Source organism: Mustela putorius, unplaced genomic scaffold (assembly GCF_011764305.1).
Source record: "Mustela putorius furo isolate JIRA1106 unplaced genomic scaffold, ASM1176430v1.1 tig00000765_pilon_pilon_pilon, whole genome shotgun sequence".
In the NCBI taxonomy this organism is placed as follows: Eukaryota; Metazoa; Chordata; class Mammalia; order Carnivora; family Mustelidae; genus Mustela; species Mustela putorius.
The window spans coordinates 185,827-197,941 of NW_025421470.1; the positions used below are offsets into that span (position 1 = coordinate 185,827).

The 12,115-nt window shown below is 62.7% G+C and overlaps 1 protein-coding gene and 1 long non-coding RNA gene across 12 annotated transcripts in view; both read right to left on the reverse strand.

Annotated features, from left to right (window-relative positions):
* DIP2A (disco interacting protein 2 homolog A) overlaps positions 1 to 3,419 on the reverse strand; it is an 89,304-nt gene extending 85,885 nt beyond the window's left edge. For all 11 annotated transcript variants that reach the window (XR_006607905.1, XM_045084274.1, XM_045084276.1 and 8 more), the window contains exon 1: positions 3,049 to 3,419. Coding sequence is in view for 10 of the 11 variants with exons in the window: in XM_045084274.1 (XP_044940209.1) it covers positions 3,049 to 3,139 (91 nt within the window). In the remaining variant the exon portion in view is untranslated. The remainder of the gene's footprint in view (positions 1 to 3,048) is intronic.
* On the reverse strand, positions 456 to 3,028 carry LOC123393177. The gene is made up of 2 exons (XR_006607906.1): positions 1,557 to 3,028; positions 456 to 1,308 (listed from the first exon to the last, which is right to left on the reverse strand). It is a non-coding gene; the product is annotated as an uncharacterized LOC123393177 (long non-coding RNA).
* Positions 3,420 to 12,115: the final 8,696 nt, after the last annotated feature.

Consider the following 12,115-nt stretch of genomic DNA (forward strand, 5'->3'; position numbering starts at 1 on the left):
CCCACAGAGGGACAAAGGCACAGGAGCGGGACAACGGTCGCCAACTGCGCACCCAGTTCCTTTCTGAGCCACTGCAGGCGCCTCAGACAAAGCACGAACCCGACACCAACATCCGGGTTTGAAAGCCCCGAGGGGGTGCGCCGTACCAACACGAGCTGTGAGCCATCCGGAAGGTAACTGGACACTGCAATAGGTAAACGAGCAGTGTTTGGGAATTAATTGTTTTCTAAAGTCTAATAATCTCATTTTCACCCACAGACACTCTCCCAGGCCGACGTGTGAGTCCACGCGTGTTCGCGGTGGGGGCCGCGGCTGTCTAGGAAGAGCGGGACATCCCACCTTTACCCTCTTCTTCCTAAGAAGGATGAAACAGCCGGGGAAGTTGGGGGGCAAGACCAGAGCTGTGCATTATCTCCCTCTGGGGAGCTCCTAACATAAAGCCAACAAACCTGCCCTCGAGGAAAAAAATCAGTGTATTCTGAGACCAGAAGCCCCCCAAGGGCTGACCCCAATGACAGCGGTCAATGATGACGATCCAGTGGGACCACACGTGAGTCGTGAGCAAAGGCAGGGCCACATTCGCAGCCAGTCCCGACCGGTGTGCAGGGCAAGGGAAGCCGTGCGGGGTTTTCCGCTTACCCAAGCCCCTACCACGACCCGTCTCCGGCGGGCAGCACTTGGTCTGTTACTGTCCTCGGCCCCCTCAGCCGCCTCGCCGTGCCGACCCTACATTCCATGCACGTCTCCTTCGGAGAAGTCCCCCTAACGGACACCCCTTTACCCTGAATTATTAGTCTGTCTCCCGCACACACGGTGGGGGGGACGGGAGGCTCCGGACAAAGGCCCCGCTGACGACTTCTACTTGATCGAAACACAGAAACGATGACAGGACTCCCGTGGGCGGCTTCAGGACCTGCTCCCTTAGCGAAACCTTCCTTGAACCGCGTCCATAAAACACCTCCCGAGGTTCGAGGCCCGTTCCCGTACTCTCTCGTCCGACGGAACCCCCACAAGAACCACGGACGTCCGCACGGCCGCTGCGCCCCTCCTCGGACAGCTGGCCAAACCCAGGTTCAGAGCCGCCGTCCTCCGGCGAAGTTCCGGGGCACGTACCGGCTGCCGCCGAGATGCGTGAAGACGCCGAGGGCCGGCCCAAGACGCGGCCGTGGCCGCAAACCGTCTCCGAGTCCACCGGGAGGCCGGCCGGCATCCACACAGGCCCCGCGCAAACGGACAAAGCCGGCGTCAGAGGTGTGGGGACCCCCGGGGAACAGGGCCAAGTGCCGCTGTGCCTGAATCGTCACTGACCTATTTGGGCCAAAAGAAAGGTGTCAGGCGAGTCTAGAAGCTGGGACGCAGGCCAGGCTCCGGCCTCCTGGCACAGGGCACTCTGTCCTCTCTTCCCAAGGCTCTGCTCACGGCCTTCTCGGCCGAGCTGGCTTTCCCGCTGCTCTCGGCCGGCAGCCTGACAGCCTCACTCGGCTCGACAGCCCGCGCACACGCCACCAAGGGGACAGCGCAGCCGCGGGCAACGAAGCGCGCCTCTCACCCAGTACCTGTTCCCACCGACCGGTCACCAAGTCTTAAAGGACCCGCTCTCCTGTCCGCTCCTGGAAAGCCTCCAACGTGCAACCGCAAGACGAGGAGCGCTGAGGGCACGGGGAAGGCCGCGGAGGGGTCGGGAGCCATCTGCAAAAACTCGTGAGACGTCGCAGCCTGATGGGCAGGTGGCCGCGTGGCCGGGAGCAAAGGTGCGCACCTCCGGCCGGAACGGCCCTCACGGGAGCCCCGCAGGCCTCTCCAGAGCCTTCTCCCAGCCACCACGGCCTACGCGCTCGCTTCACGGACACGTGCCACAGGGCAGAACCCGAAAACGCCCAGCGCCCGGCTCAGACGGGCTGCAAGCGGGTGCCGCACCCTCGGACGGGGACGGGGGCGGGGACAACCGCGCCCTCCACTCCGAGCTCCATGGGGGTTCGATGCCGGAGTCCAAGGGGCACACACCGGGACGGCCCTTTCAGAAATTCTCTGCCCCAACCCCAAACCTGAAGGACAGCTGGGCTCTGAGGACTGGGACGCTGGAAACTGAAAATGCTCTTAAGGCTCCAACACGGAGTTAACCATGGAGACGTGTTTCCTCCAGGGCCACCGGCTGCCCTGAAACACCGGGGCAACGCCTCCAAACACAAGCTCAGGACCCAGGTCTCGGGGAGGGTCGTCTGGAGGCCGCGGCCACCGACCTCTGACGCACCTTACTGCAGCCTCTTTCCAACAGACCAGCACTCGCCGAGCTTTCCCCGAACGTTGTAAATGTTCCAGAAACGGGGCAACGAGCCCGTGCGAAGTGCCCAGGGCTCTGCATGTGATCTTCCGGCCTGAACGAGGCGGACGCGCAGGTGCTGGTCCAGCACCGGGCACAGGGACAGCCTGGCTGCAGGCAGCTCCCAGGGCCTGGGCCGGCCCCTCGGGAAGCCCTGACCCGCCTCCGAAGCTGGGAGCAACGCGCCCGGCTCCGACCCGCACGGCCCTTCCTGTCCCACTCACGTGCTCGCGGCCACACGCAGGGCCCGGTGACCCGCCTGGAACCCAAAGGCTGGCGCGGAAGGGGGTGGTGGGGTCCAGATCTCCGGCTGAGGGCCAGGCAGGGGTCCCAGGGGGAGGGCCGGAGGGGGACCCCGGCCGGGTCTGCAGTCCCAGGGTCCCCACCGGGTGGGATCTGGGGTCCCGGGGCCAGGGCCGAGGGGAACGGGTGGGGAAGGTGTGTGTGTGTGCGCTGGGGCCCGGCGTGAGGGCGGGCGTCCCCGGTCGGGGTCAGGGGTCCCGGTCGGGGTCAGGGGTCCCGGTCGGGGTCAGGGGTCCGCAGTGAGGCCTGGGCGGGGGCCTGGGGTCAGGGCCAAGCAAGGGTCCGGGGGGGTCCGGGGTCAGGGCCGGGCCGGGCTGGGTCCAACTCGCCGGCTCCGGGGTGAGGACGGGGTCCCGCGGGCAGGGCAGGGCCGGGGTCCGGGGTCCGGGGTCCGGGGTCCGGGGTCCGGGGTCCGGGCCGCTCACCTTCCGACAGCTCCAGCTCCAGCTCGGCCAGGCTCTCCCGCACCTCGGCGGGCAGCGGCACCGCCTCCAGCGGACACCCGCGGTCGGCCATGGCCCGCTCCGGCCGCGCCCCGCGGACGACCAGGCCGGACACGCCCGGGAAGGGCCGGGCCAGTGCCGGGCGGCGGCGCGGGCGGAGGCTACCTCGCTGCCCGCAGCCCGGCGACCCGCATCTGCCCGCGGGGAGCTGAGGCGGCGGGGTAGGGGCGCGGCCCGAGCGGCTCCGCACCGGCGCGGGCGCGAGCACGAGCGCGGGCGCGAGCAGGAGCGCGAGGACGAGCGCGGGAACGCCAGCCCGCGCGCCCGACCTCCCGGCGGGCCCTGCCACGGAGTGCGCGTGCGCGGCGGGCGGGGCGCGCGAGCGAGTGCGCGTGCGCGGCCCTGCGTGGGCGGGGCTTGCCGCCGCCGGCCCGCCCAGCGACCCCGAGGGCTGCGGTCCGCCCCGAGGTGGCGGCGGGCGCCCCGCGAGCCCCGTTGGGAGAGGCGGGCGGGTCGGCGGCGGCCCCGGACGCTGTGCAGCGGGGCTGGGCACTGCCCGCCGCCGAGGCCGGGGTGAGGACGGGGTGAGGCGCCGCTCTCCGCCGGGCCGGCCCCCCCCGCAGCCCCCTGCGCCCCGGACCGCGGCTGCGGCGCCGGCGGGGACGCGCGGGGCCCCGGGCTTCGTGCGTGTTCGCGCGCGTCCTTTTCCGGGCGCGGCCGGGGTGAGCCCCGCGGCCGCTGCGGACCACGCGGGGACCCCGGGAGCCCCGGGGCGCGGCAGGGGCGTGTGTCCGCCCTGGAGCCGCCGCAGCCGGGCCCGAGGGACCCCGACCCCGCGCCCCGCGACGGGCCAGGCCGGCCGGAGCCCCGCGGGGACCCTCCGCTCCCGGGTCTGGAGCCCGAACGCGGCCTCCGCGCAGGGAGAAGCCGGCGGCGGCGGGAGGGACCCGGGAGCGCGGCGGAGGTCGCCGGTGGGGACGCGCGACGGCAGCCGCCCGCGAGGGTGTGCGGCCCGGGGCCCTCGGGGCGCCGCCGAAGCCCCGGAGAAGGACGGGGGCGCCGGGTGGCTCGGCCCGGCAGGGCCCGACTCCGACCTCGGCTCCGCCCTCAGTCCCGGGGTCCTAGTTCGAGGCCTGCGCGGGGCGCCGCGGGCGGCGTGAAGCCGACGTTAAAAAGTTAAATAAAAGAAAACTGGGGCGCCTGGTCAGTCTTCGTTTGAAGTCAGGAGGCCGGGGTCCCGGGACCGAGGCCTGCGTGGCCCCTGCTCCGGGGGGGTCTGCTCCCTCCCTCCGCTGTGCTCCCCTGCTTACCGTCTCTCGGTCAACAAAATAAATAAAAATCTTAAAAAATAAATGGAAATGTAAAAGGAATAGAAAAACAACGGGTAGCGGATGGCTAGCAGTGGATGGCGGGTCTTCGGTTGCGGGTCAAGAAACCGTCTGCCACGCTGAGATGACAAAGACCAGGGCCAGGCCCAGAGAAATACCTCAAAGATGGTGAACTCCCGACCAAGGCAGTTCTGTTATGCCGGGTGTGGGGCCCTGGCTGGGAAAAGCTGGGGCCATGACCCGGGTTGCAGGTGTTTGGTATCTCGCTAGATGCCATCAAAGGTTTGCACTCCCCAGCCTACCCATGTGCCTTCCCTCTCCCTATGTAGCAAGCACTCCTTCCCCCGCCTGCCGGACCGACGCCTCTAACACAGTTATTTGGGGGCATAATTTAGTTGGAAGCATGAGAAAGAAGGGGAACCCTAGTCCCCTCCCCCTCAGAAGGACTGGAGCACAGACAAGGTGGCTTACCAGGAGTTTGTCTCTGGAGGCCAGAAGTCAGAACAAGACAGCATGGGGGCACCTGGCTGGCTCCGTCGGAAGAGCATGGGATTCTCCGTCTAAGGGTCATGAGCTAGAGCCCCATGTTGGGGGTAGACATTACTAAAAAAAATAATAATAAGTTTAAAGAAAAAAAGGACAGCATGTGTGGGTCCTGCTGTGAGCTCTGAGAAGTCTCACTCCTCTCCCCCAGCTTCTGGTTCGCTGGCCGTGGTCAGTGTCCCCCGGCTTGTGGGTGTGTGACACCCTTGTATGTCTTCATAGTCACATGCCTTTTCCCCTCCACGCGTGTCTGTTTCTGTGTCTGAATTTCCCCTACTTAGGGGGACACCAGTGATAGGGAATTAGAGCCCACCCGGAGGAATTCCTCTGAACTGGATCCTCTGCAAAGACCCAGGTACTCAGGGTTAGTACTTCAACCTCCTCTTCTGAGAGGGGGCGGAGATACCATTCAACCCAAACAAGCTGGAAGACCAGCCAACATGTACTTCCAGGAACTGGAAAATTTGTGTGGGCCTGGATTATGAGTGTGTTTGATGAGTGCTGGTCCCCAATACATTTAACTCACCAGCATGACCCTTGCAGAAATCGGAAAGGAGCTGGAATGTCAATACAAAATTGGGCAGAAGACAAATGTAGTGACCCGAAGGGGCCCCTGCCCCCAGTGTTCACAGCAGTGACGCCCACAACAGCCGGACTGTGGGAAGAGCCCGGACGTCTGTCGGCAGATGCACGGACAGAGAAGACGGGGTTCGTCTACACGACGGAATGTGACTCGGCCATCAGAAAGGGAGACGTCCTGCCCTTGGCATCGGCGTGGATGGAACCGGAGGGGACTGTGCTGAGCGAAGTCGGTCCGTCAGAGAAAGACAATTATGTGATCTCTTTGATATTTGGAATTTAAGAAAGAAAGCAGATGAACATAGAGGAAGGGAGAGAAAAATAAAACAAGACAAAATCAAACAGGAGACAAACAATAAGAGACTCTTAACTCGAGGAAACGAACCGAGGGTGGCTGGAGGGAGTGAGGGGGTGACTGGGGACGGGCATTAAGGAGGCATGCGATGTGATGAGCCCTGGTGTCAGGTGCAACCGATGAATCATTGACCTCTACCTCTGAAACCAGTAATACACTCCATGTGAATTAACTGAATTTAAATAAATTAAGAAAATAACATTGGCTGGAAGGAGTTACTGGCTCACAAGCAATCTTCTATGATGCGGGTTTTAAGACCTGCGCAAACAGGGTATGAACTTGCTGAAGGGGTGCTGCGGGCATGACGGGGTATCCAGAGCCACGTAACAAATGACTGCACACTTAGTGGCTTGACACAACAAGAATCTCTCTTGGAGACCCCTTTACTCACATGCCTGACGGCTGATGTTGGCCCCCAGGTTGTGGTTGTGGGACACGTGGACCAAATACAGAGTTTTGTCCGAAGGCCATGTTGACGACTGCATCGTCCCGCTCGGTCAAGAACAACATGGTCACCAGCCAGATGAGCTGGAGACCTTGGTGAGAGGCAGCTGCTCCACAGGGACTAAGAAGTCCTCTGAAGATGAGGGTGTCGCTCTCGCCAGCAAGAACGACCGGAGACACGGAGTGACAAGCTTGCGAATCTTTATTGTTCTCTCCTTACCCGGATCTTTACCCCTGTCTGTATCCCCTCTCCTCCCATCAGCAGACGGTACACGTGAAAGGAAGCCTGATAGCATGATAGAAAGCACGCAGTGTCCTCGGGCTCCCTGTGCTGGGCATAGCCGATCATCGTTCAGGTGGTGCGCAGGTCCTCTGTCTGGCCGCAGGCGCAAGCGCCATGTTGTCTGCTATGTACGTAGCCGCCCCCGACATCAGGGTCCTGCGGCGCCGTCCCAGTTTGGGGCACCCGGCGGTCAGCGGTGTCCCACAGGGCAGCCTTCTGAAAGTAAAAGACAACCCCGCACCCGGTGCCTTCAACAATTAGAAAGCCGGACACCGTTGGACTGCTTCCGGTTCCAGAAGCAGCGTGTGCCACCCCTGGAACCCAGCTCTGACTCAATACCGAGTGAGCTGGAGAACTTGAGCTCTGAGAAGAACCCAGAACTCCGAGACCCACACACTTGGACCATCATCGTGGTGTCCTGTTAGCGTGCCCCGTAAGGGGGCAGTAATGGATGGAGGCCATCGCAGGTGTCTAGCTGGTGGTACTGGCGGTTATTGGTGGTGGGCATCAACGCAACGTGGGGTTTCTGGCATGTCCCACAAGGAGATTCACAATTCAGGGCTCGGGGTTCATGCCATACTACTTGGAGCAGAGAATTTATATGTCTTTTGGGGCAAAAAAATATCCTATGCTGGTTTGCTGCTGAGCTCAGATAGAGAAGGAACACCCGACCTTGGGGCACTCAAGTCACCACGCAGCCGAAGTTGCCCGTTGAGACGGGCTGTCGAACTTAGGAAGTCACGACGTCGGCTGGGCCCAGCAGTAACCCATCCTAAGCAGTACACCACGACTCAGCAGGAGAAGGTATAGAGGTCCCAGGGGAGCCCAGACCGCGTGGCATCCGCTGCTGTTCTTTGAGAGCTGCTCTGGTGTTCCACGGCCATCACGTCCGCGGGACCGTTATGACCCACGGACAAAGGCGCAAACGTCTTGAGCTTGGTTCCTAAATGGGCTGGCTTGTGAGTTCAAAATGAAAACAGACAGCATGTAGGACGGTGTGGGACGGTGTGCCCTCCCATAAGGCAAAGCTCCTAGTCATTTACTTTTTTTTTTTTTTTTTAATGTAATGAGCAAACCAAGATGAGAATATATATGACTCACGGGCAGTGTTGGGTGACCTGGGGGACTGGTTGGGGCCGGAGTGAAAATAAGAGCGGCGTGCGACAAAGCGGTCTGTGATGGAAGCCTGAGGGCAGGTTCGGAGAGGCACCGTGCGGGGTGGTCTCCGGATAAGATGCGAACGTCCACGGGCATCCCAGAAAGAAGGACGAGACAGCCAGGTGGACAGAATGCGCCCGCCGCTATGTCGGGCAGCAGTTCTCACCGGCAACCCGAGTCCTGGCACTACAAGCACAAGGACGAGGTGACAGCGGATGATGTTCTGCTCCTGGACCCAGCGGTGAGGGTTCTCTGACCAAAGCTGAGCTTTGCTCAAAGTCGCTGCTGCTCAATGTCCAGCCTGCCCACAAAAGACCAGTGCTGAGCTCCCGCGGGGCTCCTGACCTTGAGAAGGGCCATCAGGCAACTTCCGTCTGGGAAGAGCCGCTCCTTCCCACAGCAGCAGACTCACGTTCTCTGTGTCAGTTTGGCTTCGTGCCCACAAATACAGGCAGCAAGGGTTTGCGGACGTGTGCTGCTCGGGCACAGGACCCGCGCGGGGCATCATGAGGCAGGACTCACTCACCGCAAAGGAGGTGCAGGACTGCACACTGCGCGGCACACGGGCAGGGAGCACAAGGCCTGCTGCCTGGCAGAGCACTGGGACAGCCAGCCAGAGGCACGGCCGAAGCGTCAGAGCCGGACTGGTACTCTGCAAAGACAGGGCGCCTTCCAGACCTTTACGGCACTGTGATCCCCATGGGAGGGAGGCATGAGCAGAAACCCAAGGGCTGGAAACAGGAGTGGTCCACTTCCCACCGCCCCCGGCGGTTCCCCAGGGAACTCTATGCTTCCTGTCGTCCCGAGTGCAGACTACAGGGTTAGAGGTCCTGGACCCCCCCAAAGGACACTCACCAGGAACATATCAACTATTCACTGGCCTGTGAACTACAGAGGGCTGGAAACTGCGGGTCAGAAGGAGTCAGCGTCCTGGCGGTGAAGGTAGAGCTGCTCTTGCATTCACGACACGATGGGGAAGAGCCGGTGGAGCCCCGGTGACCCGTGTGGGTGCGTCTTGCTGCTGCTTCACTGTGACTAAGAAACAAAGAGTTACACTCCCTGGAGAAGATCCCCGCACCGTGTGCTCACTGCGGGCGAGTCTACCACAGCCAGGACACAGGGGCGGCCCAGGGTCCGGCGACGGAGGACGGATAAAGAGGCGGTAAGCGTTCACGGTGGGGTTGCTCTTGGCCATTGAAAAAGAACAGAACTCGCCTGCGCGTCTGTGTGGCTGGAGCCGCAGCGCTTTATGCTAAGCAGCAGCATCCCGCGTCCGGCAGGGAGGGACCCGTCAGCTCTCGCTGACTCGCGGGGTCTGGAAACAAACCGAAGACGGGAGGAATCGGCCCAAAAGCACAAAGAACTGGTGGCTGCCGGGGAGAGATGGGGGGTCGGGGGGGGCGACGCGGCACGGGCTGCCGCTGACGAGCGGGTCACGGGCGTGAGAACCGCAGCGGGGGGAGGCGGTCACACCCACGAGCGCGGGTGACGGCGCGTGGTGATGGCACTGCTGCACGACCCCGTACGGACTGGGACCGCTGCGCTCTGCGCCTGCAGCTGCTGCCACACTGCGTGTCGACCGTCCTTCGAGGAAAAAGGAAAACATGGGGGCCGCGGGCTGGCGCCAGCAGCGGAGTCTGTGACTTGACCCTGGGGTCATGAGTTCAACCCCCACGTGGGGCAAGAAGCCTACCTAAAAAAGAAAGTAAAAACAAACAAAAAGAAAAAAATTAAAAGGTAAAATGAAAAGTTAACAAAAATGCATTAGAAATAAAAGCACAAGTGAAGAATGTTTTATTCCATGAAAACACTAAAAAGCAGGCGCACCTGCTGGCCGCATCAGTGGTGCACGCAGCTCCCCGTCTCGGGTCGTGAGTCCAAGCGCCGCGTGGGCCACAGAGATGACTTAGAAATTGTTTCAATTCAGGTAAAGTACAAACGTGAAAATGCACTGGAAGAAAAAGAAACGTCCCTGCCGGACGCGGGATGCGGCTGCGTAGCATAAAGCGCTGCGGCTCCAGCCACACGGACGCGCGGGCGGGTTCTGTTCTGTTTCAATTGCAGACGTAACGACGGGGTCTGCCTCTTGATTCACGGATTCCCGCGGCGGGGGGGCTGCCGGTTCAAGGGACACACCACTTTGAGACGGTCCCTCCAGGCTGCGGGACGTGCTCCCAAGCCCCTGCTGGAAGGCGGCCTTCAGTCCTCTTCACTCAAGGCGGCTGTCTCCGGCCGCGGGGACACACGTGTCCGTTCACACACAGGCCCGTGTGCGCGGATACCCAGAAGAGAAGGAGGCGAAAGGTGAGGCCGACCGCTGCCGGCTGTCGGGTGCAGGTACGGCTCGCAAGGAGCTGGTTTGCGAGGCCCGTCTCGGGCAGCGGAAGACGGGTAGGTCTCCACACCCACCTACCAGCTGAAGGTTTAGATTGAGGCCTTCACTGGATTCAGTCACGTACTCAATCCGGACGGACTCCACAAGGCTCTGCTGGGAACAGCTCCCACAGGGGACCAAGGACCGGGAGGGAGGGGGAGGGGCCTCGAGCTGATTGCCTGGTCCGGCTCGCAGGCCAGCTGGCAGTCACCTCCTGTCCGGGGCCGCCCCCAACAACGGGGAGCCCCCTGACTTCTGGACCGTGCGCTCACTGTGCACACTCATCGCGGAACAGCCGGGGACTCAGAGGCGGCTGGGGCGGGGGGGTGCGGTCTGCAAGTTCACAGACGCCACAGACAGCGGGGCCACACTCATACCTGCAGTCCAGGCCGAGTCCCAGGATGACCGATCACCGCCTCCTCTGTAACGGAGGAAGCCAGTCACCGCGTCGGTCTCAGCACTGGCCTCTGCTCCTGGCAACAAGGGCCTGAGGAGTGGCAGAAGCCAAATGGAAATCCCACCCCCACCCCCGAGCCGGCGGGTAGGGCGGCCAGCGCGCTCTCTAGACCCGTCCGCGGAGCAAGCCTGGGATCTCCGGGGCTGCCAGCTGGCCCGAGCGAGCTCCCCAGGAGCCCGTTGCCCACTCCCGGAGGCGGGAGGCGGGGGCCTGGGAGACTGGGCACCACCCGCTTTGGTGGGACCTGCTAACGCACACCTGCTGCGCACCTGCTAACGCGACGGCAGGGGAGCTGTGGGAGGCCCCGGTTCCTGGGATCGTTCTGGGGGTCGTTCCGGGGGTCGTGAGAGCAAAGCCTCTGTGGGTGGCTCAGAGCCTGACTCGTCGCGGGAGCTCTCCATCCACCGCGGGAAGCCCCAGCGGGCAGTGTGGCCCCCGCAGCACGGCCATGCGCTCCCCCTGGACCTCCCACCTCCACGACCGTGAGCGACACATTTCGTCCTGGACTGTAGCGGCTTTGCTCACAGCAGCCAGAGCCAGGATGACGCGGGCTCAGCCCTCGGGGGTGCTGCTCGCCCTGTTTTGAGACTTGCTTGGGCCGTCTCCGCCCGGAGCAGGGCTGCTCTCTTCTGGGACCAAACCCTCGACGAGGGTCCAGAAGCTACAACCCCTGATGAAAAGATTAAAGTCAGGCGCCTTTTCAGGTTTTCCTAGACACCAGTCATAAAAGACAGTTCCGTTCCCGGGGACAGAGGCAGCGGCGCCCGTCACAGTCTTATTTTGGGCCTCGGATGGTTTGGACACCATAGCGCTTGGGTCTAGTGCATGAAAACATCACAGCAACAGGTGCTGGGGGACAGAAAGCCACAGGGTCTGTGCCGGCCGTGGGGAAGGCCCCATGGGCATCTGGGGCTGTCATTCCGGCAGTTTCCGGGGGGTGAGCCGATTGCGGGGTAGCACGCTGTCCCTTCCAACGTCGGAGGCCAGTAGCTGCCCCTTGCACCGCCGACAACGGGGGACACCCGTCTGGATTTGGATCACAGCCGTATCTGGATGTGTGGCTCCTGTCTGTGCCCTGAGGAAGCCACAGGCCACGAGCCTCCCTGGAGACCAGGACTGACGACCCGCAGCCCCAGCCGAGCGCTCCCCCGACGCAGGACACTGGCCACTGCTCCACGGTGTGGGCAGCGCAGACCACCAGGGTCCTCACGCAGAGCTCTGTCGTCATCTGCTGGCAACTCCGTTCCCATCGGAGAATCACCAGCCCGACACCTGCCCCCACAGGGAATACGCAGCCCACAGGGCACACAGGGCAGGTGGGACAGCGGGACCCTTGTCGCCGGCAGTGCTAGGTGTGGGAGGTGTGCTGAAACCTTAAGGATCTGGTCTTTGCCATTGGTTCCTGGATCCTAAAACCCTTGCACGTTCCTGATAGGAGTGTCCTCTTGTTCTGAACACCGAGCCCCCCCTTGCCCGTACCGGAGCTTCTCGCTGAGTGGACTCGCGGCGGGGTCCCTAGAGAGCTTTG